Raw genomic sequence first — 26,669 nt, 5'->3', positions numbered from 1 at the left:
GGATTATGGATGCATCAGTCATAACAACTGGAGAGTAATTATTATTATTATTATTATTATTATTATTATTATTATTATTATTATTTTAGATGACCCTAACACCATTACCTTCCCCTGTCCAATACTACAACAGTACAACTCATCTCGCTTCGGCTTTCATCTAACGTCGGCTTCGGAGTCACAGTCGAGCACTCGAGGCATTACGGCGCTTCAGATGTAATCAATGTGCATCCCCCTTTTTAGCGCACTCAGTCCCTGAGTCCAAAATAAATGGATTTCCTGTTTGTGCCAGGGTGTAAAATCTTATTTGTGCCCTGCCTTGTTGAGTGCTTTGTCCACAGTCCATTTCTATTAACTAAAAGGAGAAGCGTGTGCAGAAAATGAAGACGGTGTGGTGATGCACCCGAAAGGAACAGATATGTTCGGAGCGAGGTGCGTATCTGTATCTCGCTGTGGGACCGAAAACTGTTGGGTGACAAATAAAACCAAAAATAAAAATAAAAACGTGGTCGAAATGTCTGGAAAAAATGCCATGTCAAAAAAAAAAAAACCATATATATATATATATATATATATATATATATATATATATATATATATATATATATATATATGAAATAAATAATAACAAATAGAAAATAAAATATAAAAAAAAAGATGTATTTTAAATATGTATACCTGAAAGATGTTGTATGACAAACAAAAAATTAATAAAATAAAATAAAATAAAATATAACAAGAATGATAGAAATGTGATGTATCTGGAAAATATTATTTGACAAATAAAACAAATTAAAAATAAAAATGTGATAGAAATGCACCGGCTTAAACGCACAATGTAATTAAAAATAAAACTACGTCATGTGACTGATCCTTTCAGATTTCTTGCCTTTCAGAAATCTGACTCCCAAACATTTATTCCTCAAATTTCATTTCAGCAAGTGTGTCTACAAGCTTTCTGCACTGAAACCGTTTCGATCAGCCATGAAACGTGATCAGGGACGTAACGCTACAGACTCAGATAAACAGAGCTGCTCGAATCGCAGGCTTTTTTTTTTTTTTTCTTTCTCCCTTCATAATTATATTTTAGGAAATGTAATTCGTTGCTTAAAATAAATTCAGTAGAACTAAAGTATACTCTGCTTCGTTGCTCCAGGGCCTGGGGGGGACGGGGGGGGGGGGTTTCGATCCCGAGCTCCGGTTACTCGCTGTTTGGAATTCCGCGTGTGGGCTGCCTCTGGGGTTTTCAGTTTTCAGGGGAAGAAAAAATAATAATAATAATAAAAAAAATAAAAAAATAAATATATTTTGGGTGTTTTTCTTTTCTATTTTTACAGCTTACAAAAGAAAATGCAACACACTGGTTCGTGATATCGAGTTTTCATTAAAGCCTGCTCACTGCTAAATATTTGAACAAAAACGTTTGAATCACACACACACACACACACACCCACACACTGGTGTGTTTATGCACACATTATGTCAAGCAGGCCAGGATTATTGCCTTATTGTGTATTAAAGCCTCAGGGATATACAGTAAATGACGACTTGGGATTTCTTGCTCAATCATTTTAGTGAGAAATCAGGCATAATGAAAACTGGGCTCGGCTGACCTTTAGCGTGAAGTTAATGATGCTGTGCTGATTCGTTTTCTCATGAGCCCAGACACGTGATATTAATTGCACTGAATTAAACAGTGTGTGAGTGGAAACACTGCAGTGGTGAAAAATCAGTATGGCTACAAATATTACATGTATATATATATATATAGAGAGAGAGAGAGAGAGAGAGAGAGAGACCGACCAGAAGCTGTTTTTTCTATATCGCTAAGCAAATGTATATCCTTCGTCCACACCTCACTGAGTTCCAGAAGAGATAAAATCAGCATTCCGTCTGTTTTCGCACCACGTTCAGAGTTCATTAGACTTCTCAATGACGCTTCCACTAATAGTTTCGCTGAAACGACAATCTAAGGAACGGTCGCACATGATGACGCAAATGTTAGCGCTCAGTCACGGAAACTCTAAGAGAACTCGCATGATGTAAGAGTTTCTTGCAAGGTCGGCCTAATTCCAGCGCCATGACTGCATTTCTTCCTCGATTCAATTACCACAAATGGCAAGCATGCACGCCGATCAGAAGGAAAAGCGGCAGGATGTTCGTGCTGACGCTCGCGAGTAAATTAAGGCCTCCGGCTCCTGCATTCCAGCAGCTCTGCTGCGATTTATCCTCTCCTCTATCCACAAGTGAAGTCTAAAAAAAATCCAAGTCAGATAGGTCTGCTGGAAGAAATGCAGAAACCTTTGATCATTTTTCCCTCGTCCTTCGGTTCTGCTCCTAAACTCGTCATCTATGGAGAAATATTTTGTAAGGAGACGTTTAGTTTTCATTTTTATGGAAGGAGTCTCCAGTATCAGCGCTTTGTAACAGGTAAAGCCGTAAGTTTAAATAGTTAGCACGTTTGCCTCGCACCTCCGGGGTTGGGGCTTCGATTCCCGCCCTGTATACGAGGAGCTTGCACGTTCTCCCTGTGCTTCGGGGGTTTCCTCCAGGTACTCCAGTTTCCTCCCCCAGTAAAACGACCTGCACTGTAAGCTGATTGGTATTTCCAAATAATCCGTAGTGTGTGAGTGTGTGATTGTGCCCTGCAATGGGTTGGCACCCCGTCCAGGGTGTCCTCCGCCTTGTGCTCCGAGTCCCCTAGGATAGGCTCCAGGATCCCCGTGACTTAGCGTAGGATAAGCGCTACAGAAAATGGATGGATGGACGGATGGATGGACTTGTCATACTTTAATAAACGGACAACTGCAACAGTTGGCACTTTGCTGTCGTATACGAGGATCTCTTAACGACTAACCTTTAACGCCTTGATTTTAATTAGTGCGATCCTGGAGTTTTTATTAATAGCAAAGTCATACATGTAATGAGAAATTGCTAATTATACATATTTTTAAAAAAAAAACACCGCTTCATACGCAGCCATCACCTTGACGACGTTTTTTGCATATAATTCATTTTTAATCTCTGAGCTTGAATGTCACTAAGCTGTAAGTAAACAGCAGGGTTAATTGGGACTGACAGCAACACTGCTTGCTAAGGTGGAACACTCTTCCTAAATTTTTCACATCTTCTTAGATGGTTCTTGACAACTTTGCTCAACAGCTCACTCGAGTTGTACAATTTTCCTCCTCACGGTTCACCAACAGGGCTGCCATGATGATGATGTGTTGTTTTCTGACAGCAAACAGCAGCTGAGTTGCAGCCAGTGGCTTGTCTGACAAATTAGGTAGCTTAAAAACACACACCCACCCACACACACACACACACACACACACACACACACACAGACTTTCCACAAAACAAGTTTATCACTGATGGAGATGCTAACCTAACAAAAAGGCATATTGCTTACAAAGATCCAGATTGATTAGTCCACTAAACACATGGATCCACATTCGTGCCACCTTCCGTCAGTTCACGATACACTGCAGCACCTGATGCAGAAAAGGATTTATTTATTATTTATTATTCCGTCCAGCTCCTTTATTAAAGATGCCAGGTAAAGTTTCCTTTAGACATGTAAATCCATTACCCTTCCAGAAGAACCTCTGAGGAACCCTTCGTTTTCTACGACTGCATGTACGCCTTTTCATGTGCAGTGCGTGTACTACATGAGAACACATCCAAATTCCCCGATGTCTTAAATTTTTGCCCCGACAGAACAGTAAGCATTCCAGCGGACTGTTTGTGTTCGCTGAAGAGGGTCGTAACCTTATGAGACATCTCTGAGTGGTGCAGCGTCGACAAGGCCAGCAGACGGCTTCACGTGCTGGCCTTATACAGGCATTAGTGAGAAATCCTCCTTTAATGGCATTAGAACAGACAGTCGTTTCTGGATGACAGCAAGTTTAGTTAGAACAGACACTCCGTTTAAAGAAAAAGTGTAGGAAGGAAAGATTTTGGTCATAGATTGGAGAAAAAGGTTGTATATGTGATCTTTGCTGTGTTTTTGTTGAAGCAGTTGATACTTGCTAATTGTGATTTGCATCGTAATAGGCTAATGCACAGGGACATGATAACCAGACTACTGATGCTAAAACTTTTTGCTACAGGCCAGGATCTACACATCCTCCACTCGTCCTCCATTTGGCTGAATTATTAGGTAATGGATCACTGACTTTCCAAGCCTCAGCTATTCAGCCCACCGAGCTGCCCTGTGTTTATTACACATGGCCTCTGTAAATTTGTTCAACCGTGTCCAACCCCCACATCCCCACCAATGTTTGATTCGTACCGTGAGCAAAGGTCAGCTTATTTATTCTCGATAATTCAATACCTAGGTTCGCTGAAGGCTGTGTCAAAGCAGTTGAGGGAAAAGAAAAAAATGGGGGGGGGGGGTGCTCGGTGACGCTTGGCACTGTAAACAGGGCATGTTTTTCTTCTTCAATAGAACAAACTCATCTTATTAAAACCAGTAAACTGGAGGAATTTAACTTAACAGGTTGGGCTCGAAATGTAGCATTAAGGGTACATTTAAAGCCCATACATTGTTACTGGTATCTTCACAAGGATATTGTATAACTTGTTGCTGTTATGAAATAAATTCGAACTGTGTGTGCACTACACAAACTGGAAAACCGGAACTGCCGGAATACGACTCATTATGATTGCTAATGGCAATAATTGTCTCAAGTGCTGGCCTCTTCTTCACACCAAGAAGTCACGCCATACTGCTTCGCCTCTTAATTCGGCCGTTTTCCAGAGGTTCTAAGTGAGAGTTTCCATAAACGTAGTAAATTTACTTAGATTGAGAGTCACCACTCGTCACACGGGCGCACGGTGGCTTAGTGGTTAGCATGTTGGCCTCACACCTCCAGGGTCGGGGGTTCGATTCCTGCAGCTGCCTGTGTGTGTGGAGTTTGCATGTTCTCCCGGTGTTTCGGGAGATTTCTCTGGGTTCTCTGGTTTCCTCCCCCAGTCCAAAGACATGCATGGTAGGCTGAGTGGCATGTCCAAAGTGTCCGTAGTGTATGAATGGGTGTGTGAATGTGTATGTGATTGTGCCCTGTATCTGATTGGCACCCTGTCCAGGGTGTACCCCGCCTTGTGCCCCATGCTCCCTGGGATAGGCTCCAGGTTCCCCGCGACCCTGTAGGATAAGCGGTATAGGAAATAGGCGGATGGATGGACTCGGACTTGTCACGTTACAGCCGATCGTCCGTGAAAGCCTGAGGAATTTCCCTTTTTGAATAAAGGATGGCACAGCAAGTGTGTGTTCCAATCTTCAAATTCTTGACAGACTGTTAGGAAAGAAGGTACTCTACATGTACATTTCTGTTCCCAAATGTACTCCGAACGGTATAAATAGTGGCCCTTCAGATCCAATAATGTACTTTATGACTTTCCCGGGTGAAAGACGGACCCTTGAGGGTTCCACCCCACTCCAGAGTTTTTTAGGCGATCCAAAAAGTGTGTTCCCAACCCTGGTCCTGGAGAACCTTGTGTCCTGCAGGTTTGAGTGATTTCCCTGCTCCTATTACATTTGATTCAGCAAATCATCTAATTATCAACCCTTCCTGCATTGAAGAATGTCTGTTAGAGCAAGATAAACACTAGAATGTTCAGGGGGTTCTCTAGGACCAGGACAGAGAACCTGTAGTGTAGGGGATCCAAAAGTAACACACTTCTGCACATAAATCAGTGTGCTGGATCATGACCATGGAATATAAAAATCATGTTTGCCAGAGAATTTTTGTACAGTGTGTTAGTTTTACATTTCCAGCCAAGTGGTTAGCTGAATTATTGGCCCCCAAGTCATCAAAAGGAAATACAAATCAACACGGGTTTCCAGAAATTACTATTATTTGAATTATTATCCCATCCATCTATCCATCCATGTACAATGTGATGAAATATCAAGTCTTAGTATGCATTTTTTTCTTTTTCAGGGTTCTGGTGGCTCCTAGCAACACTACAGAATACAGCCTGGATGGAATGCCAGTCCATCGGTGGCTTAGTGATTAGCATGTTTGCTTCGCACCTCCGGGGTAGGGGGTTTGATTCTTGCCTCTCTGCCCTGTGTGCACGGAACCTGCATGTTCTCCCCATGCTCTGGGGGTTTCCTCCGGGTACTCTGGTTTCCTCTCCCAGTCCAAACACCTGCGTTGTAGGCTGATTGTCCACAGTGTGTGAGTGTGTGTGATTGTGTGCTGTGATGGGTTGGCACCCCATCCAGGGTGTCCTCCACCTTGTGCTCCGAGTCTCCTGGGATAGGCTCCAGGCTGCCCCATGACCCTGTGTAGGATAAGCAGTAAAGAATATGGATGGGTGCATGAATGGATGGATGGATTTCCAGGTAACAGCTTCATATTAAAGGTAAAATAAGAACTGCCCCAGGAACAAAAGAAAGGCACCCCGTTATTTCTGAGAGTGCAGTGGTCCTTGCATTTAAAGGTGCAACATGCGGATTGAATAAAAAGTATTTAAGGTCTGAGAGAGTGAGGCATTTCCTCCTGTTTGTCTTGGAAAGTTAGAAGAGCAGACCAGACTCTGTTCTCTGAGTCAAAGACGAGGACTGCAGTGGAGAAAACAGCCCGAGAAAGTGCATCAGCACTCAGCGACGAGGGAGGAAAAGAGAAGGATTGTTTCGATGGAAAAGTTCCCTAATGTAATCAGTGTCTGGACTCGACATGCTCTTCTCTGCAACTGTTTCGGATGAAAGAACTGCCATGTGGCCAAAAGAAGCAGCTGGGGCTGTGTGCCAAAAATCACTCCCTTCCTCCTTCCCTCCCTCCCTCCCTCCCTAAACAGCAGGGTGCTCCGTGAGGCCCCTTCATTAAAATGAGCTCTTCTGATTATTTAATAAACCACACGTCTCCTCATGCTGGAAACACTCCACCAGGGATTACCGCACAGGCGGATGATAAATCCGCTCTGTCGATGTCAAAAACTATTAGACGAATACAAACTGTTTAGGGAAACTGTGCTTGAAGCTGATTGGATGATCGCAAGCAAACCATCGTTGCCTTGACTTATTTGCAAACAGTAAAATAATACAGTATATAATTAAATGTCTGGTTAGCTTGTGAGTTTTTCCTCTCTCAGCTCGGGAAACGTCAAGTCGCTGAAGGTCTTTGTATAGCCACAGAACCAGGTTCTATAAACCGTTTAGTCTTATTCCGAGTCATCTCCATGTCCCGTTTATACAGTGATTAACTACACAAGCTCGTTAAAGTGTTACGACACGTGAAAAATGGCGCAGTATTAACTTATGAATAACAATTCATAAGTTTAAAGTCAAAGTGTCCCTCTGAGCTCTGTGGCAGCAAATCTGTAAAACGATACTGCTGTTTAAAAATGCTTACGGGAGCTGTGCTTCAACATGATGAGCTCATCTAGCGGGGAAAGTAATTAACTCAGACCTAAACTAGCCTCACCATGCTCAGTGTGAGCCACAGTGTAGGCTGCAGTACATGATGGAGTTTAGCATGATCTTTCGCGTGTCGACGTGCGGTGTAGTAGTCTTCATGGTAAAAATGATAACCCGTCCCTATTATTTCTGGTTTGTTGATCTCAGCGAGAATATCTGATGATTACTGCAGTTTTAGTTGCTTTGCGCTTCATAATTACCCACCGTGTGTTGGAGATCAACGTTCCTTCGGCGTAGATGATGCTTCAGCATCGGCGGAGCCTCCAGATGAAGCGTCAGCATTTAAATAGACAGGCGGAGCTCACACGATAGCATATGTTGCTTCACATGGACGGGCGATTGGAGAGTTGAAAGCTTCTCACTAGGCAGAAAGAACAGCAAACAAAACTCCAAATCTATGGCGCCAAATGGGATTTTGGAGAAGGGTAAAGCATGCCTGGTCTGCCAGCATGTGCTGTCAGTTTAAAGTTCCATGCCATGAGCTCCATTTCCACGATCACTGGAAAGCAGCGAGCACTCGGACTGACAGTGTTCCGTGGAGAGGCCGAACAGACTGGGAGGAAGATCTTCTCCACTGCCAATGGCACCAGCAGCATTTCACAGACTTGCTGGAGACATCCTGCTACCCGCTGATAACAGCTCGACCCACCACTAATCCATCCGCCCAGGCTTACGGCCTGTGTGCTGAGTAATGGCAAGGCCAATTGGATGGTAATGCTCCATATGGAAGCTTCACCAAACACTGATGATCTCCAGTACAGGCTGCACAAAGCAACTAAAGCTGCAGAGGTCCGACCAAACCGAAAGTGTCATTGCAAATTTGTACAATGTGCGTCAGATTGTCGGCATCTCTTCATAGAGAGCGATGAGTCATAACACCTGTCGAATTCTCGATTCTGATTGGTCAGAAGGTCTTGATTCATTCTCTACCTACGTGTTTTTGTGTCTCTAATCTCTGGCTTTTTCCGAGACAGAGAGCCGCTTCTAAAAACGCCAACCTGAAACCTCTCAAAACCGATCCACACGCATCATTTCATGCACGTCCTTCTCTTCCCTCCTGCCTTCTTCTTCTTAATGAGCTCCCGAATTAATTGGCACTCACACCTTTCCACCGCTCACTGAAAAGTGAAGCAAAATAAATCACACTAATAGCTTGACGGAATTTCAAAGAAACACCATCAGCCACCGGGGACGAAGACGACACGTCGTGCTGTGTCCTAATAAGAAGAACCAACTGTGCCACCTACAGCAATATCACACTACCGCTAAATATGTCCCGGGTTTAAAACAGCGTCGTCACAGCCGGGAGTTAAACTGGCAGTTATACGGAGACAGGATAGAGGAATGGCCGCCATTGTATTTGCCATTTTTACATTTTCTTGTCGTGTGAATTCGATCATATCAGATTAAGAAAGTAGGGCGATTTTTAATCTGTAGACGCTAAATGTTTAGATGGGTTTCACAACAGTGTGCAATACTAAAGCAAGATATAACCTAAAAGTAAGTTCCCCTTCATAGACTTGCATGGATTTCCACTAGAGTTTTAGGATATGGAACATAATAAAAGAAAGAGCAATGCGTATATCCGGACCTGCTTTCTGGACCTGCCCGATCCATCTCGATACCCTACTTCTGGTTGGAGTTCCCTTCAGTTGGAAGCACAGTTCGTCTCACAGTTGAGTCTGGTTCCTCTTAAGGTTTTTTCCTCATATCGTCACCGTCTGGTTGAGTCTGGTTCCTCTGAAGGTTTCTTCCTCATATCATCACCGTCTAGTTGAGTCTGGTTCCTCTCAAGGTTTCTTCCTCATCTCATCACCATCTAGTTGAGTCTGGTTCCTCTCAAGGTTTCTTCCTCATCTCATCACCATCTAGTTGAGTCTGGTTCCTCTCAAGGTTTCTTCCTCATCTCATCACCATCTAGTTGAGTCTGGTTCCTCTCAAGGTTTCTTCCTCATCTCATCACCATCTAGTTGAGTCTGGTTCCTCTCAAGGTTTCTTCCTCATCTCATCACCATCTAGTTGAGTCTGGTTCCTCTCAAGGTTTCTTCCTCATCTCATCACCATCTAGTTGAGTCTGGTTCCTCTCAAGGTTTCTTCCTCATCTCATCACCATCTAGTTGAGTCTGGTTCCTCACAAGGTTTCTTCCTCATCTCATCACCATCTAGTTGAGTCTGGCTCCTCTCAAGGTTTCTTCCTCATCTCATCACCATCTAGTTGAGTCTGGTTCCTCTCAAGGTTTCTTCCTCATCTCATCACCATCTACTTGAGTCTGGTTCCTCTCAAGGTTTCTTCCTCATCTCATCACCATCTACTTGAGTCTGGTTCCTCTCAAGGTTTCTTCCTCATCTCATCACCATCTACTTGAGTCTGGTTCCTCTCAAGGTTTCTTCCTCACATCCTCTCAGGGACTTTTTCCTCACCACCATCACCTCACCTCAGGCTTGCTCATTAGGGATAAATTCATAAATTTAAATTCTATATTCTGAGTTTATATTTTTTTTGTAAATCTGCTTTGGGACAATAAAAACTCTATACAAATAAAACTGAGTTGAAAATGGAATATATATATATATATATATATATATATATATATATATATATATATATATATATATATATATACAGATTCGCAACTGATACTAGACAACATGAATGAGTTAGCATTATTTACATGTGAAATTAGCGCTGTCAGTTATCTAGCAATCGGGACATAAACCCAATAGGAATGCTTGTGCCTAGTATAATGAGCACTCATCTTGGTCCTCTTCAGAAAATGTTGATAGACGTACAAGCTCTACATGACATTTCAGCAAATTAGTGACGTTTAAGATTTGGGTGAAAACTGGCGTCTAGTGCAGAATATAACCGAGAATTCAATCGGGGTGCAACACGTAAGCGACATGGACGTGTTCTGTTTAATATTCTTACATCCTGTACAGCAATGTCAATAGGACGTACCGTGTGATGGCTGTGGAGAGAAGAGTTGAAGGCGGAGCGGCTCAATTAAAAACATATTCCGATCAAAATGGAGAACAGAACGCACCTCGTTTAGAACGTGAGAGGGGGTTTTACTAGAAATAGTGCACGGGCGTGAGTCAAGTGCTTCTACAATCTGGTGATGGAAACGATTTAAACGGTGTGTTCGGATTAAAATATCTGAGTATGGAAGTGACGGACATCTACAAAAGAAAAAGCCTTTCAGTATTGAGAATTGGCCTGGAAATTTCCGAACTTGCTGAAATGACTCCACCAGGACGTATTTGGCAACCCAGACAATGCGTCTCAATAGCTGCAGTGCGTTTGTGAGGAAATAACTGAAACAATCCGGCAGTCTGGCATCGACGCAGTAAGGCCGCTTAAACAATCAATGGAGCGCGGAGGAGGAAGAGAGCGAGTGATTAAAAAGCTGCTGACTTAAGGAGGAGAGATGGATGGCATTCCAGGAGGCGGAGTAGCCTCGGTGTCATTTCGCTCATGGGGATTTTACAGTAGCCACATGATGCAACGAATGCTGCGGCGTGTGCTCGTGGGTGTGTGTGTGTGTGTGTGTGTGGCTTATTATAAGAGACGGATCCACTCACATAAACGTCAGAGATGGAGGACAGCATTATGCGGCAATGATGGGGGTCTTAGAACAGCAAGAGGGTATCACAGTGAGAGAGAGAGAGAGAGAGAGAGAGAGAGAGAGAGGGGTTTGACGGCAGTGCAGCAGTAGTGCTAGAACAGGTTGAACTATGAGAGAGACGTGCCAACACTGCAGAGATGGAGGGAGAGAACGACATAGGGAGGTAGAGGTAAAGAAGGTGAGATAAAGGCAGAGATGGAGGATTAAATAAAAACGTAGAGATGGAGGCAAAGACGAAGAAAAAGAATAAAAAAAGAAAGAGAGGGAGTTACAGAAAGAGAGAGGAGTTAAAGAAAGGGAGACGGAGGTAAAGATAGAAAGAGGGGAGAGATTGGAGATAAAGAATGAGAAGCAGGGATGGAGGTAAAGAAGATGAGAGGCTGGTGGTGGTGGAGGAAAAAGAGAAAACTGATGCAGAGATGGACGTAGAGAAAATGGAGGAAAAGGAGGTAGAATGGGTGGAAAGAGAAGGAGAGAAGAAGGAGAAAGAGGCAGAAATGGTTGGAAAGAAGCAGAGATGGAAAGAAAGATGGAGAACAGAAAAGATGGAGGTAAAGATGGAAAAAGGCAGGACATAGACGTAAATAAAAAGGCTGACACAAAGATGGAGAAAGTAAAGAAGGGGAGATAATGTAAAGAAAGAGAGATTGTGGTAAAGAAGGAGAGATGGATTTAAAGAAGGAGATATGGAGGTAAAGAAGGAGAGATGGATGTAAAGAAGAAGAGATGGATGTAAAAAGGAGAGATGGAGGTAAAGAAGGAGAGACTGATGTAAAGACGGAGAGATGGGGTAAAAAGGAGTGATAGGTGTAAAGAAGGAGAGGTGGAGGTGAAAATAAAGGAGGTATGGAGGTAAAGAAGGTGAGGTGGAGGTGAAAATAAAGGTGAGATGGAGGTAAAGAAGGAGAAATGGACATAAAGGAAGAGAGATGGATATAAATAAGGAGAGATGGTGGTATAGAAGGAGAGATGGATGTAAAGAAGCAGAGATGGAGGTAAAGAAAGAGAGATGTCTGTAAAGAAGGAGCGATGGAGGTAAAGAAAGAGAGATGGATGTAAAGAAGCAGAGATGGATGTAAAGATAGAGAGATGGATGTAAAGAAGCAGAGATGGATGTAAAGAAGGAGCGATGGAGGTAAAGATAGAGAGATGGATGTAAAGAAGGAGAGGCAGGGGAAGAAACAGAGGCAGAGACAGAAAAAAGAAGGAGAGCTTGAGAGATGGCTTTGACAGAAAAGGACACCTATCCATCATTTCATTTTTCTCTCAGCACTTCATGTGCTTTTTCTCTCTCTCTCTCACTCACTCACTCTCTCTCTCTCTCTCACTCACTCACTCTCTCTCTCTCTCTCACTCACTCACTCTCTCTCTCTCTCTCTCTCTCTCTCACTCTCTGCCACGTCAGCATTCTGCGGGACATGAGAAGCTTGATCACAGCACGTAAGCTGAGTCATGCCTCTCATTAGCACAGAGGTGCCTTATTCATCAAAATGCACACACACACACATGCTCACACACGCACACACACACACACGCACACACACACACACACACACACACACACACAGAGTAGAGCAGTGTGTACAGTAAGGTGATGGGAAGGTTATATTACTGGCAGTGTGCAGTACAGGCAGTGTTCGATACCAGAGAATCTAATATACCAGAGATCATACAGCAGAGAGAGAGAGAGAGTGAGAGCGAGAGAGAGAGAGAGAGCAAGAGCAAGACAGTGAGAGTGAGAGAGAGAGAGAGCAAGAGTGAGAGCGAGAGAGAGAGAGAGTGAGAGCGAGAGAGAGAGAGAGAGAGTGAGAGTGAGAGAGAGAGTGAGAGAGAGAGCAAGAGCGAGAGTGAGAGAGAGAGCAAGAGCAAGAGTGAGAGCGAGAGAGAGAGAGAGAGAGAGAGAGAGAGCAAGAGCGAGAGAGAGAGAGAGAGAGCAAGAGCGAGAGAGTGAGAGCAAGAGAGAGAGAGAGAGTGAGAGAGAGCAAGAGCGAGAGAGTGAGAGCGAGAGAGAGAGAGAGAGAGCAAGAGCGAGAGAGTGAGAGCGAGAGAGTGAGAGCAAGAGAGAGAGTGAGAACAAGAGTGACAGCGAGAGAGTGAGAGCGAGAGAGAGAGAGAGAGTGAGAGAGAGAGAGAGAGCAAGAGCGAGAGAGTGAGAGCGAGAGAGAGAGAGTGAGAGAACGAGAAATGAAGGTGTAGATCGAGTGAGGGATCGTCTCGACACCTTGAATAAACAGAATTTTCTTCATTTATCTTGCCTTCACGTGTATCCCAGAATTGTCCGGAACACCCTTTCATTACGTACACCACAGCGCCGTCGAGTTCTCCACTCTGATTGGTCCGAGGTGTCGATTCATTTCCTATAACAGCGGCTCTGACAGTGGTGCAGCTGCACATCTCAGCTTTACTGTATATTAACGCCCTCGTTTCTATAGCAACGGCCCGTTCACAGGGACTCCTACAGCAGACGCTCCGCATAAATGAGTTGTGTGTGATCGCTGACACGGTGAAGGCTTTCTGTGAGGACATGTTTATTTAAGGTTTATGGAAGGAGTCTCCAGTGTCAGGGCACACACAGCATAAATAAACACACACACACACACCATAAACACACACACACACACACACACACCATAAACACACACACACACACACCATAAACACACACACACACACAGACATCATAAACACACACACACATACCATAAACACACATACACACCATAAACACACACCATAAACACACACACACACACACACACACACACACACACACCGTAAACACACGCACACACACACATACACACACCATAAACACACACACACACACACACACACACATACACACCATAAACACACACAGACACACACACACACACACCATAAACACACACACACACACACACACACAAGATGAAAGAAGTAAAGTGAGTTATTATGGATAGGAGCAGATGTAAATGAAATATCACTCTGTGTGTGTGTGTGTTTATGGTTTGTGTGTGTGTGTGTGTGTATGTCTGTATGCTCAGGTAGGTGTCTTGTTTCTCAGCGGGGGAGGGGGAGGGGGAGGGTGGACAGAAGGCGGCCTGTAATGATGACCTGGATAACAGCACAGAGGGAGCGAAGTGACAGAGCAACACAGCATTCGCACATTTCCAGGATGCTGCGCTGGCTTTTCTCTTGTTAGCGCCCACGTAAACCAGGCTTACGCCATCCAGGCTAGCTGTCATGTCACAGGAAATGGCTGGTCTTGTTAGCTAAGAGATAACGTAGTGCTTTTCTAGACAACGGGGGCGACTCTCTATACATTGTGATCTCGCACACAAAACTTTCTAGCCAGCAAGGGAAAATGTTTTTCTACAAAAATACTCTACAAAACGCTAAATCCCTTAAGACAAACCGCGTAGCATAGCTAGCTGCCGTAGTCACCCAGAAGCTAAAAACAGCAAAGCTAAGCTAAATAGGTAAACGCAGCACGGCGCTAACATTCGCGAGTGCCTAGCGATTAGTTCTACAGTGCACTGCTAGTCATTTTAAGTTTGCTTAGGTTATTACGTCCAGCGATAACGTTAGCATTAGCTAAGCAGCAAAATCTGAGCGATGGAGAACAGGAAGACCTGTGAAGACATTTTTATAACTGGACGAAAGCTGTGTAGTCGAACAGAACATCATAGCTAATGCTAATACTGATCCAGAGGGATGAAGGACTTCTCGTGTCGCGTTCCAAATCCACATTAGCCAGCGAGCGGCTCAGCGCAAAGCATCTAAAACACATTATCATCCTGGCGAGGAACGATCCCTCATGCTGTGTTACTTCACAAAACAGCTTAACACGGCTCACGCCCGAGCCGATGAGAAGAGTAAGCGGCTTAAGCGTTAAAGAAGCTGCGCTTTTTCTTCTTCTTGTTGTTGTTGTGAGAATCAGCAGCCGAGTCAGCGCTTCGCTTTACCCCGTTCTCCCCCCTCCAGCCTCCAGGATTTAATTGGCTGGTTAATATGGAACAGAGACGTCCTACGCTTCAAATTAGCGCCGTGTCAGGAGCGCAGAGGTTAACAGAGGGCGAAGCAGATGGTTATATACGCTAACGGGGAGGGTTAACGAGATGTCCGCTCACCCGATTAGAACTTCCCCATCGAAAATCCTTCAGCGAAATGAGAACGTCGTGAGGCCGTGAGTTTATAAAGCAGCCCGGGTTCGATTATCGCCTGCGTTACAAATCACTTCGGATATAAACAAACAAACAAACAAAAAAAAAAAAACGTAAAGTTGTGGAATTGAACGGAGTGAAAGGAATAAAACGTGCTGTTGTGGGAAAATAATCAACAGCAGGGTGGTGTGATGAAGCTGAGTTAGCGCTACCACTCCACAGTGGATTAGTTTCCAATAAGAGCATGTCATGAAGGGGTTTGTATCTCTTATACCGCAGGAAATGCTAACACTGACCCTTTTTTAAAATGATTATTACTAGCAAACAGGACGTCGTACTTTTTATCTGTTTATAGTTACGTGTCATTTTGTCGAACATCCGTGAAACAGACGGGATTTTGCGATTTTTTTCCCCACGATCGTAGAAGCGAACGCGAAATCGAGCAAACTCCGCGATATTCCGCAGAGCTTGCATGTTTTCTTTCTTTCTTTTTTTTTTTTTTCTTCAAAATGCCCGCAAGATTTTCCGCAGGTTCGGGCCGAGACGCGTCGCGACACGACACGTTCAACCGAAGCCCTCTTCGAAATTCACGCGCTGTCCAAGGCGAGTACAGCTAAAAGGTCTCGTTTACCGACAGACATCGCTGAAACGTCGCCCGCGCTAAACAATCCCGCGCCGTCGCGATCTCGCCGATTCGAGTAGTTTTCTGCCAAAAAAAAAAAAAAACACAACATAAAATTCATTTCGCAAAATTTGGAAAACGGCTGCGGCAAAAATCGAGCAGTTTTCACATCATCCTTTCTTTTTTTTTCTATCTTGAAAGTAATTAAACCAAAAAACAAACAAACAAACAAACAAACAAACAAAAAACACAGCCTGTCATGTGACTAAGAAACGACAAGAAAACTCCTCCGTTACTGACACTGGAGACTCCTTCCATAAATGTTAAATAAGCATGTGTAACTAAGCAGAACCGAAACGTAAACAAATTTGTCCAACAAATGACATTTATTATTATTATTATTATTACTATTACTATTATTATTATTAGTCTTTACATGCAGCGTACGCCGTACAAGTCCCCGTCAACCATCTGTTACTATAGAAACGGTAACAAGCGCATATATAAACAAATAGAAACCAGAGCTTTACCTTGCAGTCTTATTTTAAACCTCGGTTCTGAACACAAATGTCACCTGCGTGTCCTGTACTCTAAATGGCACATTGTTTTCTAAATGTCACATGTGGACACACACCGAGCCGGAGCACTCGCGCGCGCCGAGACCTCCGGCTTTTGCCATTTCCCGGCACTGCAGTTACGCTGTCAAACAGCATGAGCGGGAAGGTAAAGGAGCCCGGAATAAACACGGGAGATACGACGGCTTAACACGGAGAGGTGGTGGAAACACGACGGCACCTGCATTAACCGCCGGCTTTGACATAATACCAGACTGCACGCTCAAATAAAGGCTTTCAGAGCCACGCAAGCTATTCTGAGAAGACGGCGTGTGTAGGAAGCGTGTTTGTGTGTGTGTGTGTGTGTGTGTGCTGCTGAACGCTAGGCCACCCGAGGCAGTTTTAAAAAATAAATAAATCAATGACAACGTTTAAATTGAATGAAGAAATAACATTCACGGACCGCAGTCCTATTTAGCACCACTTCTTGTGTAAAAAATAAATAAATTAATTACATTTTTATTCCATCCTTTTTTAAATTACTGAATCAAAGAATCTGAATCTGTTTGTTTGTTTGTTCGTTCATTTGTTTGTTTGTTTTAGCTTAGCATTGGCAGAAACTCCACACACAAATCGTGCGTGTCTAGCGTCCGTGCTAATTTCGATTTTCAAACTAATAATCGATTCTCGATCGAAAAAAAATCTGAAAAAAGTGTTAATGAAAGCGCTTTTCATCTTCTCGTGATCTTTAGGAAACTCCTGCTGGAACACGTGCGTGACCTGCGGAATGTTCTTTATATTCCATGCGTTCGGTTAAAAAAATAAATAAATAAAATAAGTGTTAGCTTTACGGCGTGAAAAGCCACGCCTCCTTTCCAATACAAAAGGAAGCCATGTGCGACCTGCATTCTTCCTGCAAGTTCCTCGTTTCAGCTCTGGAGCGCATCCATGACAGATTCTCGCTGCCCACAAAACCCAAAAAGTGCGTGCGTGCGAGATGGGCGCCGAAATTGCTCCCAGACCGACGAGGAGAAAACAGGAAGCGCTGATTTGCTTCACCCTCCTCAAATGGTTTCTTCTCTCTTTTTGTTTCGTTTTACATAAATCAAACCACCTGTGTGCGTCCACTTGGCGTGCTAGTTGTAGGAACAAAAGCAACGGTGCATCCTAAAAGCTAGCACTGATAGCGAAGATAAAAATAGTCCAAAAAAAAAAACGAATAACCGTGATAAACTATAACATCGAGGTATCGTAGCTAGAGGCTAACGAGAAAATAACAACTGACGCAGTCAAAAAAAAAAAAAAAAAGTTCCACCCTCACCCAAGCTAATGTTTAGTTTTTATTAGCTCTCGCTACGCTTAGCTGAAATCTAGCGCTGGCGAATCCTGACCGGAGTTGCGGTAGAATTTCTGGAATCCGTTAGCACACAAGCTAGCGCTTTACATAAATCAAGACTAAATTCTGAAAGAGTGAACGGTAAGATAGTTTCCTAGCTCTACTTTCTTAGTACAGATTATTTGTAAACAAACTGCTCACGGTGCATTACGATTAATACTTCAACTACGCAAGCGACACCGTACCACTCGAGGATTTTGTCAGGACAGATTAAAATGTAAACAAAAGTACAGAAGTTAAGAAAACACAACGGAACGTCGTTTCTGACGTCGTCGCTTTGAAGTACTTTATTTGTTTATTTCACGGCTAGCTGATATTTCGCTAGCTAGCAGGCTATGTATGAGGCGATACAAGAAGATAAGAGATGAAGCAGAGACGGCTTTGCTTCAGAAACCTTCGGGAATGTTGATCTTAGCGTCATGTTAGCAATACTCTTGCTACAAGAAGTACAGTTATGCTAACGTAATGCTACTGAAGAAGCGCACCTTGCGGCTTGCGTCGTCGGTTATTATTTTTTATTCTCGCTTAGCAACAAGCTAATCTTAAACCACTGTTTGTGCTCGTCGTCGTGGCTACGTTGTCGGCTTTCGGGACCGGTGTTCTTAGTACATTTAGCGGTTATCGTTCATGCTAGCCATTTAAGGAAAGCAAGATATCGAGCTGAATTTAGCTCAATAGAGTGCTATAACCTCTGGCTTTATTTTAGAATTTGTTGACATTGCTCACAGTGCATTATGGGTAATACTTTCAGACTGTAAACTACTGATATGACTGTATAAATGAACTATCGTTGCTTTAGCATAAGGAACGTATTTAACATGGCTGATGATCTAAAGAAAGGTGCGGACTGTGGCATTTGCGAAAGTTTCTGAAACTATTTTTCCTCAGATTTATGAGTTAGCTTGGCAGGTCTGCTTCACGGCGGGGGAAGGGGGAAGGGGGAGTGTTAGCTCCAGGCTACTTGAGGAGAATGTTTATAAAGAAAACACACAGCTTTATTAAAAGCATGTGCTTCTTTTCGGCCACCCTGAACTCAGATGTTGTGTTTGTGGAGAAAGAGCAGAGTGTGTGGCCACGTACGTTCACTACGTTCATCTCCAAGATCAAGAACGATCGCCTACGCAGACGATTAGCATTACGCTCATTTATCTGAGAGATAAATTGCCGAAAGCTTTTATGCCACAAAACACTGATTGATTAGTGTGTGCGTGTGTGTGTGTGGGTTGTAGCTGTTTATTACATTTTGCATTTAACTTGAAACTAAACTGCAGAGAGCTAATGTTAGCACTTTCCTTCCTCTCTCTCTCTCTCTCTCTCTCTCTCGTTGCTCTTAGCCGGGACTGAACAGATGGTGCCACTATTTCGGTTTATTTCCGGGTCGTTAAACAGCACTCCTTAATGAAATTGAGCTTTCCGACTGTATCGCACATGTGTTGAATTTTTTTTTAGTCAGCTAAAAAAAACAACGATTATTTCATTACTGCATTTTTTTTTTGTTTTTTTTTTAGAAAATATCTATTAAGCAAAGTTGTGAGGAACATTATTATGATTACTCATAGTTCCAGTGAATCAGATCACAGGTCACAGTGAAGGAGGTGTGGCCACTGTGCATCTCAGTCCCAAAAAAGGGGGCGGGGCCACTCTGGATGGAGTGATGGAGGCATGGTCTTTCTGTTAGGTAGAGTTAGAGGTGTGGCTAATGTTTCTGTCAGTAACTTGTGAAGGAGGTGTGGCTGTTTTTTGGTCTCAAAAAGGGGGCGTGGCTTATGTGCCTGTCAGTCACAATGAGTCACAGGGGGCGTGGCCTCTGTGCCTGTCAGTCAGGCTTCTGTGTCTGTCAGTAACTAGTGAAGGAGGTGTGGCCGTTGTACATTTCGGTCTCAAAAAGGGGTCATGGCCTCTGTGCCTGTCAGTCACACTGAAGGAGGCGTGGCCTCTGTGTTGGTATATCTAGTAAAGGTTTTATTTCACCCGTTTATAATCAATCGTTTGTACAATACTGAATCACATGTTTATTGTTGTATGTGTCGCATTCATTCGTTGTATCGTGTTCTGAAGAGACACACACCCCTAAAATCCAAGAGTCATTCTCGGCGCATTCTTCTCTTTGATCAAATATTTGTTTCTGAAGCAAATCCATGTTTATTAAAGTGGACAAAATCTGTAATCTAACATCACACACTGAGCAAAGCCATAATCTGCCCCCAAGATGTTCTACACGAGGACGCTCTTCTGAATGTTCCCCATGGGCAAGATGAACTTCGAGAAGATCAAACGTTAAGCTAAGAGTGATGAGATTGTGTGTTTGTGTGTGTGTGTGTGTGTGTGTGTGTGTGTCGCGTACTTTTATGAAAGTTCTCTGAACTTCACCCTTGGGAGTCGTAGTAGCTCTAGTAGCACATCCCTCCTGTGGAGCATGCTTTCTAATAAAAGCGGCCGCTGACGGTTATTTCTGAACTCTCTGTGTTAAGTCCGTGTGTAAGGTTGTGTGTGTGTGTGTGTGTGTGTATGTGTGTGTGTGAGAGAGAGAGAGAGAGAGAGAGTCCCCAGAGGGATGTACTGCTGTCTTTAATTAGCAGAGCACATCTCAGCAGGGGGACGCCGCTCACCGAGAGCCGTGTCAGAGCACTCGGCCAAATCAGAGTGGCATCCACGTCCTCCCACCAGACACACATGCGCCCACACACACACACACACACACACACGTGCTTCCTCATGCCAGAGACTCTGAAACATGGCATCATCACACACATCCTCTGATGTGTATGACAGACTGTGCTCCATTGCCAAAACCACACACACACACACATACACACACACACACTGCATGTCACTATCCTACACCCTGTTCCACCTGCATGACATTGTGCCATAATTGTTTCACGGCTGTTTTGATAAGTGAAAGGCCACGCCTCCTTCACTGGGACTAACAGACATAACCACCCTGCCTTCTTTTTTTTCAGCCGTGATGTACAGAGACCACACCTCCTCTTCTGGGACTGACAGACACAAAGGCCACGCCTCCTCCTCTGGGACTGACAGACACAAAGGCCACGCCTCCTTCACTGGGACTGACAGACACAAAGGCCACACCTCCAAATCACATTCTGGTCTGGATCTTATTTATATAAATATGCAATATATTAGTTTATTATGATTGCAATTTATTTTATTTTTTTGCTTTTGTTACAATCTGTTACGTTTAGACACAGGGTTAGCCTCAGCAGCAGCTAGAAGCTAGCATTACCAACAAGAAAGCATTACATTACTCCAGTACAAGGAGCCAAGCCAAGCTTTTATGCATGGCTCATGCATAAAAATAAAAAAAACTCTGAATGACTAAGTAATGAAGGGTCAGATGCCAAGCTGTTCGGAATTACAAGTACTTCATGGAACCTGCCACTAATGCTAATCACCTCGAGAGGTCATGGCACGAACACGCAGGGTCAAACAGGCCAAGATGATACATACACTTAACTACCCGACTGTTGTTATTCCAGCTGTTTGGATGAGGAGCTCAGAGTGCAGGCGAGAGAAAGGAGAGAGCAGAGAATAGAGAGTAGAGAGCAGGGTCAGTGTGCAGCGAGTTGTCACTTCCTAACCTCCGGTTGTGTCCACGTTGCATCTGACAGACACTTCGGCTACCCCCGGAGATTCAGCTCTAAATATAGACCTTTAACTCATCTTTAACTTGTTCTTTAAACTGATTCACTGTTTAATGTGCAGGACTGCAGTAACAAAATAAATCAATACGTGGGCAGGATGAAAAACAATTCAGGTTCCTGAGGCATGTGCTGGACATAATGTGAGATATTATGTAGCTGAGTTACCGACTTAGTGTGGGTGGTGTGGGGAGGTGTGGGTTGGTGTGGGTGGTGAAGGGCAGTGTGGGTTGGTGACGGTGGTGTGTGATGGTGTGTGTCAGTGTGGGTGGTGTGGGGTGGTGTGTGTCGGTGTGGGTGGTGTGTGTGGTGTGTGTGGTGTGGTTGGTGTGGGTTGGTGTGGGGCAGTGTGGGTTGGTGTCGGTGGTGTGTGATGGTGTGTGTCGGTGTGGGTGGTGTGGGGTGATGTGTGTCGGTGTGGGTGGTGTGGGGTGGTGTGGGTGGTGTGTGTGGTGTGGTTGGTGTAGGGCAGTGTGGGTTGGTGTGAGTTGGTGTGGGGTAGTGTGGGTGGTGTGGGTTGGTGTTGGTGGTGTGGGTTGGTGTGGGGTGGTGTGGGTGGTGTAAGGCAGTGTGGGGTGGTGTAGGGCGGTGTGGGTTGGTGTGGGTTGGTGTAGATTGGTGTGAGGCAGTGTGGGTTGGTGTGTATCGATGTGGGTGGTGTAGGGCAGTGTGGGTGTTGTGGGTGGTGTTGGGCAGTGTGGGTTGGTGTGGGTGGCGTAGGGCAGTGTGGGTTGGTGTGTATCGATGTGGGTGGTGTTGGGCAGTGTGGGTTGGTGTGGGTGGTGTAGGGCAGTGTGGGTTGGTGTGGGTGGTGTTAGGCAGTGTGGGTTGGTGTGGGTGGTGTAGGGCAGTGTGGGTTGGTGTGGTCTGGTGTAGGGCAGTGTGGGTGGTGTGGATTGGTGTGGGGTGGTGTGGGGCAGTGTGTGTGGTGTGGATTGGTGTGGGGCAGTGTGTGTGATGTTGGTTGGTGTGGGGCAGTGTGGGTGGTGTAGGGCAGTGTGGGGCAGTGTGTGTGGTGTGGATTGGTGTGGGGCAGTGTGTGTGGTGTGGGTTGGTGTGGGGTGGTGTAGGGCAGTGTGGGTTGGTATGGGTGGTGTGGGGATATATAGAAAAATCTTGCCAGCTGGAATGATTTCAAACACTGTACACTCAGAAATATTCGAAGGCCATGTGTTTGAACGTCTAAGTTTGAGTGTATACGGATAACCCGACATCTCGGATCAGGCGTACGAGTGTAAGCACTCAAATTCCCCAATGTTGCTCGGTCACAGACATAAAGGACCACAGCTGATGGATTTCTGCAGACCTGCTACTGCAGAACCTGAAGTGTGTGTTCTCAGCTCTGCCACGGCAGACTGCGAGTCCGTCTGTAAAAACGTCTCAGGCACTCCTAATGGACAGCCGCGTCCCCTGCTCAAATTCCCGACGGGATGAAGCCAGGCTCCCGAGTCAGCTCATGATTCAACAACGGAGTCTCGTTATGTCTGCAAGTCTGCACCATGAGGCAGAGCGCTAAATCACAGAACCACACACACACACCATCCGTCTTCAACTTCTTACGGTGACTCACACGTCTGATTAATACAACAACAGCTCAAAACCAATCAAAAGTAAATCATAGCTGGTCATGAGCAACACCTACACACTGATTCCCTGATTCCCTGATTCACTGATTCCCTGAAGCAAAACCTCAAACAGTACCAGTGCCTAAATGTAAAATAATATTTAAAAAAAAAACAGTAAAAAAAAATGTATATTATAATAAATAGTTGCAAACGCTTATAAAAATGTGTCATAACAATAAACGTTTAAAATCAATAAAGCAGATAAATCATTATGTATACAGTTTGAAGGTATGTATCTAATGCATTAATGCAATAGGTAAATAAAATAATAATAAGTTGTTTTTTTTTTTAAGAAGGATTTTATAGGGAGTCAGTAAAGTGGAAAAGATTTGAAACACTGCAGTAAGTAAATAAATAAATAATTGGTAAAAAAATAAATAATAAAATAAAATAATAATAATAATCAAAATAAACTCAAAATATTTTGGTCAGTGGATTCATGTGCATAAACGCACGTGCCATAATACGGAATTAAGGAGAATGAATAAATTAATCTATTAAATAATTCAATTATAAATAAGTAGTAAAAAGTAGTGCATGCCACTACAAACCAAATGCATAAATAATCCAATCAAGTATTTAAAAAAGCAACACGCGAAATGAATGGTTAACAAACAAACAAACAAATAAATAGGGTAAATAAATAAAGCTTCTCATACAAACGCTGAAACTCACCCAGAAGAAGCAGCAGGGACCCGAAGGTAGCGGACATCGCGAGAGTCCCGTAGAAGACCTGATGTGATCGCGCGCACAGGACGAGCCCGGTTCATCAATGTATATTTAAAGGAAAAAAAAAAAAAAAAACAAAAAAAAAAACCAGCCGTATCAGAGCTCAGTTTGTGCAAGCGCGAGACTTCGGGAAACACCGCAGTGTCTTCTGAGCATCCTTCTCCGTCAGAAAGAACCGAAACGATGTAAAAGCGTGAAAGTTCCGCTGCGCTTCTCTCCTCTCCGAAGAGGATGCGCCGCTCCGTCCTGCCTCGCGTGCGTTCCCGTTAAAACACACACACACACACACACACACACATATACACACCCGAGCGCGCGCAGTGCGAGAGCCGTGAAGGTGTGTGAGTGTGTGAGGAGAAGTGGGGACCTCTACAGTCTGAAACCGCACACGCTCTCTTTCGAGGTACCTGCAATATTCGTCCGGGTTTTTTTTTTTTTTTTTACTACATTTAATCTGCATACTATTATCTACATGTCAAATCGAGTATTAAGTCTTCGAATTGAAATGATTCGACCCCCGTTGCATATCAGGTTTGTTGTCAAAATGTACAGACTTTCAGCTGTTTGCGATGAACAAATCAAACAAAAGCGATCGAAATAGTTCGACACGACGAACGCTTCGCATTCAACTGAAAATGCGACTTATAATGATTTCTCCAGTTTCAGAATGATTCAACCCCCTGAATAGAATCCCTCATAACAGTACAAATATGCAAAACAGGTGTTGTCTCAAGCACACCTCATGCAACTAATCAAAGGCTTCGTTAGTTGCAGTAGGTGTGCTTGAGTTGGAGCACATGAAATACCTGAACTGGCTAGGGGTAGAAAATTTATGAAATACCTGGACGGGGCAGAGAAAGGAAGCTATCTACGGCTGCAAGCAGATTTCTGAGAAGGCAGGTTGTGAAAAACCCTCGAGTGACTGCAAAAGACCTGCAGCAAGACTTAGTGGCAACAGGCACTGAGGTTTCAGTGAGCACAGTAAGGCACGTACTAAACGCAGAAGGTTTTCATGCCAGAACTCCAAGACGTACACCACGACTGACCCAAAAGCACAAGAAAAGTCGCTCAAAATCATATAAATAAGCCACAGAAGTTTTGTGATTCTGTTCTGTGGAGCGATGAAACAAAACTGGAACTTTTCAGCACGATGGATCAGCGGTATGTCTGGAGGAAGAAGAATGACTGTCCACAGTCAAGCGTGGTGGTGGCTCGGTGATGCTCTGGGGCTGCTTTGCATCCTCTGGCACTGGAAACCTGCAGCATGTGGAAGGCAAGTTGGGTTCACTGAAGTATCAGGAAATCCTAGGAGAAAAAAGGAAGCTGAAGCTTGGGCGTCATTGGACTTTCCAACACAACAACGATCTCAAGCATACCTCAAATTCCACCAAGGCTTGGTTTCATAAGAAATCCTGGAAGATTCCACAGGGCCATCACAGTCATCTGACTTGAACGCCATAGAAAATCTCTGGTGGGATTTGAAGAAGGCGATTGCAGCACGCAAACCCAAGAATATTACTGAACTGGAGGCCATTGCTCATGAGGAATGGGCTAAGATTCTTCAGGAGCTCTGCCAGAAGCTCTGCATCTCGTTTGCAGCAGGTCATAACAGCAAAAGGACGCTCTACTCAGTACTGACGATGCTTGCCATGAAGGGGTTGAATAATTTTGAGACTGGAGAAGTCATTATAAGTCACATTTTCAGTTGAATTTGGGGAAAACACTTGAAGCATTCGTTGTGTTGAACTATTTCAGTTGCTTTTGTTTGATTTGTTCATTGGAAGCAGCTGAAAGTCTTTTTGACTTTGTCTGAAAGAAATTTTGAGAGTAAACCTGATCTGCAATGGCGGTTGCATAATTTTAATTGCAACTGTAAGCCTGGATTACATACACTTGCTATTGACTATGTATACGCCTATGCAAGATGGCTTCCACACGTAACTTGCGGTCGTTTGGAGCATCTCTTGTGCAATTTACACTACTCGCCCCATGTGGTGCAACACCAATCTAAACACTAGAGGCGCTGTGATATGATGGACATACTGTCCATTAATGACTTTCTACGCTGGTGGAAGTTGTCACCGTTTCTGCCGTCTTTGCAAGATAAACAATAACATAGCCTCCTCCGCTGACTCCATGTTCACTGGTGACATGCAAAATCAGAAGTAGTAGGCAAGAGTTCTGGCCAGGGATGTTTCTCCCCTACACTGACCCCTAGTGGACACAGATTCTAATCTTCTGTATACACATTCTGTAAGGTATACAGATGACTATCTTGTTGCTTGCATAGCAACACGTATATTCGTCAAGAAATTTGCAGCTTTATACATTTTCATTACCATCATTACCATTTTGTAAATAATGAAATTCCATTAAAAATAAAAATGTGTGACGCAAAAAATACCCAACATTTTCACATACAGCTTGTTCACTACCTAGAAAGATATCAGCACTAGGCCATTTTATTTAATCATCTGCTCATTCTTCATTCCTTCAGCTAGGAAACACACATCTCACTACCAACTATTCCAAGCTTGACATTCCATTGCACACAATGTGCCAACTTGAAGTCTACCTTGCATTTCACCAAAGACACTGTAGTACGGATGCTGTCGCTTTGCGTCCTCCTGCACCAAGAACCTCCTACCACATGAAAGACATCATCGCTCTGCTTCTTCCCACACTGAGGGCAACATCCTGCTGGTATCTGAGTTCCCAGACCTTCCAGACAGCTTAACTAACTCTCTGATGTCCAGGTTCCCAGACCCTCAGATGCATTACCTGACCTGCTGGCAACCGAGGTACCTCCATCCATCCATCCATCTTCTACCGCTTTATCCTTTTCAGGGTCATGGCCAAACCTGGAGCCTATCCCAGAAAG

At 44.0% G+C, this 26,669-nt stretch overlaps 1 protein-coding gene across 1 annotated transcript in view; it reads right to left on the bottom strand.

The window, feature by feature from the left end:
* LOC128620368 (CXADR-like membrane protein) overlaps positions 1-25,020 on the bottom strand; it is a 45,846-nt gene extending 20,826 nt beyond the window's left edge. The window contains exon 1 of the mRNA XM_053645301.1: positions 23,735-25,020. Coding sequence (XP_053501276.1) covers positions 23,735-23,771 — 37 coding nt within the window. The 5' untranslated portion in view covers positions 23,772-25,020. The remainder of the gene's footprint in view (positions 1-23,734) is intronic.
* Between the last annotated feature and the right edge of the window lie 1,649 nt (positions 25,021-26,669).

The sequence above is a fragment of the Ictalurus furcatus genome, chromosome 16 (genome assembly GCF_023375685.1).
Source record: "Ictalurus furcatus strain D&B chromosome 16, Billie_1.0, whole genome shotgun sequence".
NCBI classification, from domain to species: Eukaryota; Metazoa; Chordata; class Actinopteri; order Siluriformes; family Ictaluridae; genus Ictalurus; species Ictalurus furcatus.
This window is presented reverse-complemented; position numbering and strand designations above follow the sequence as displayed.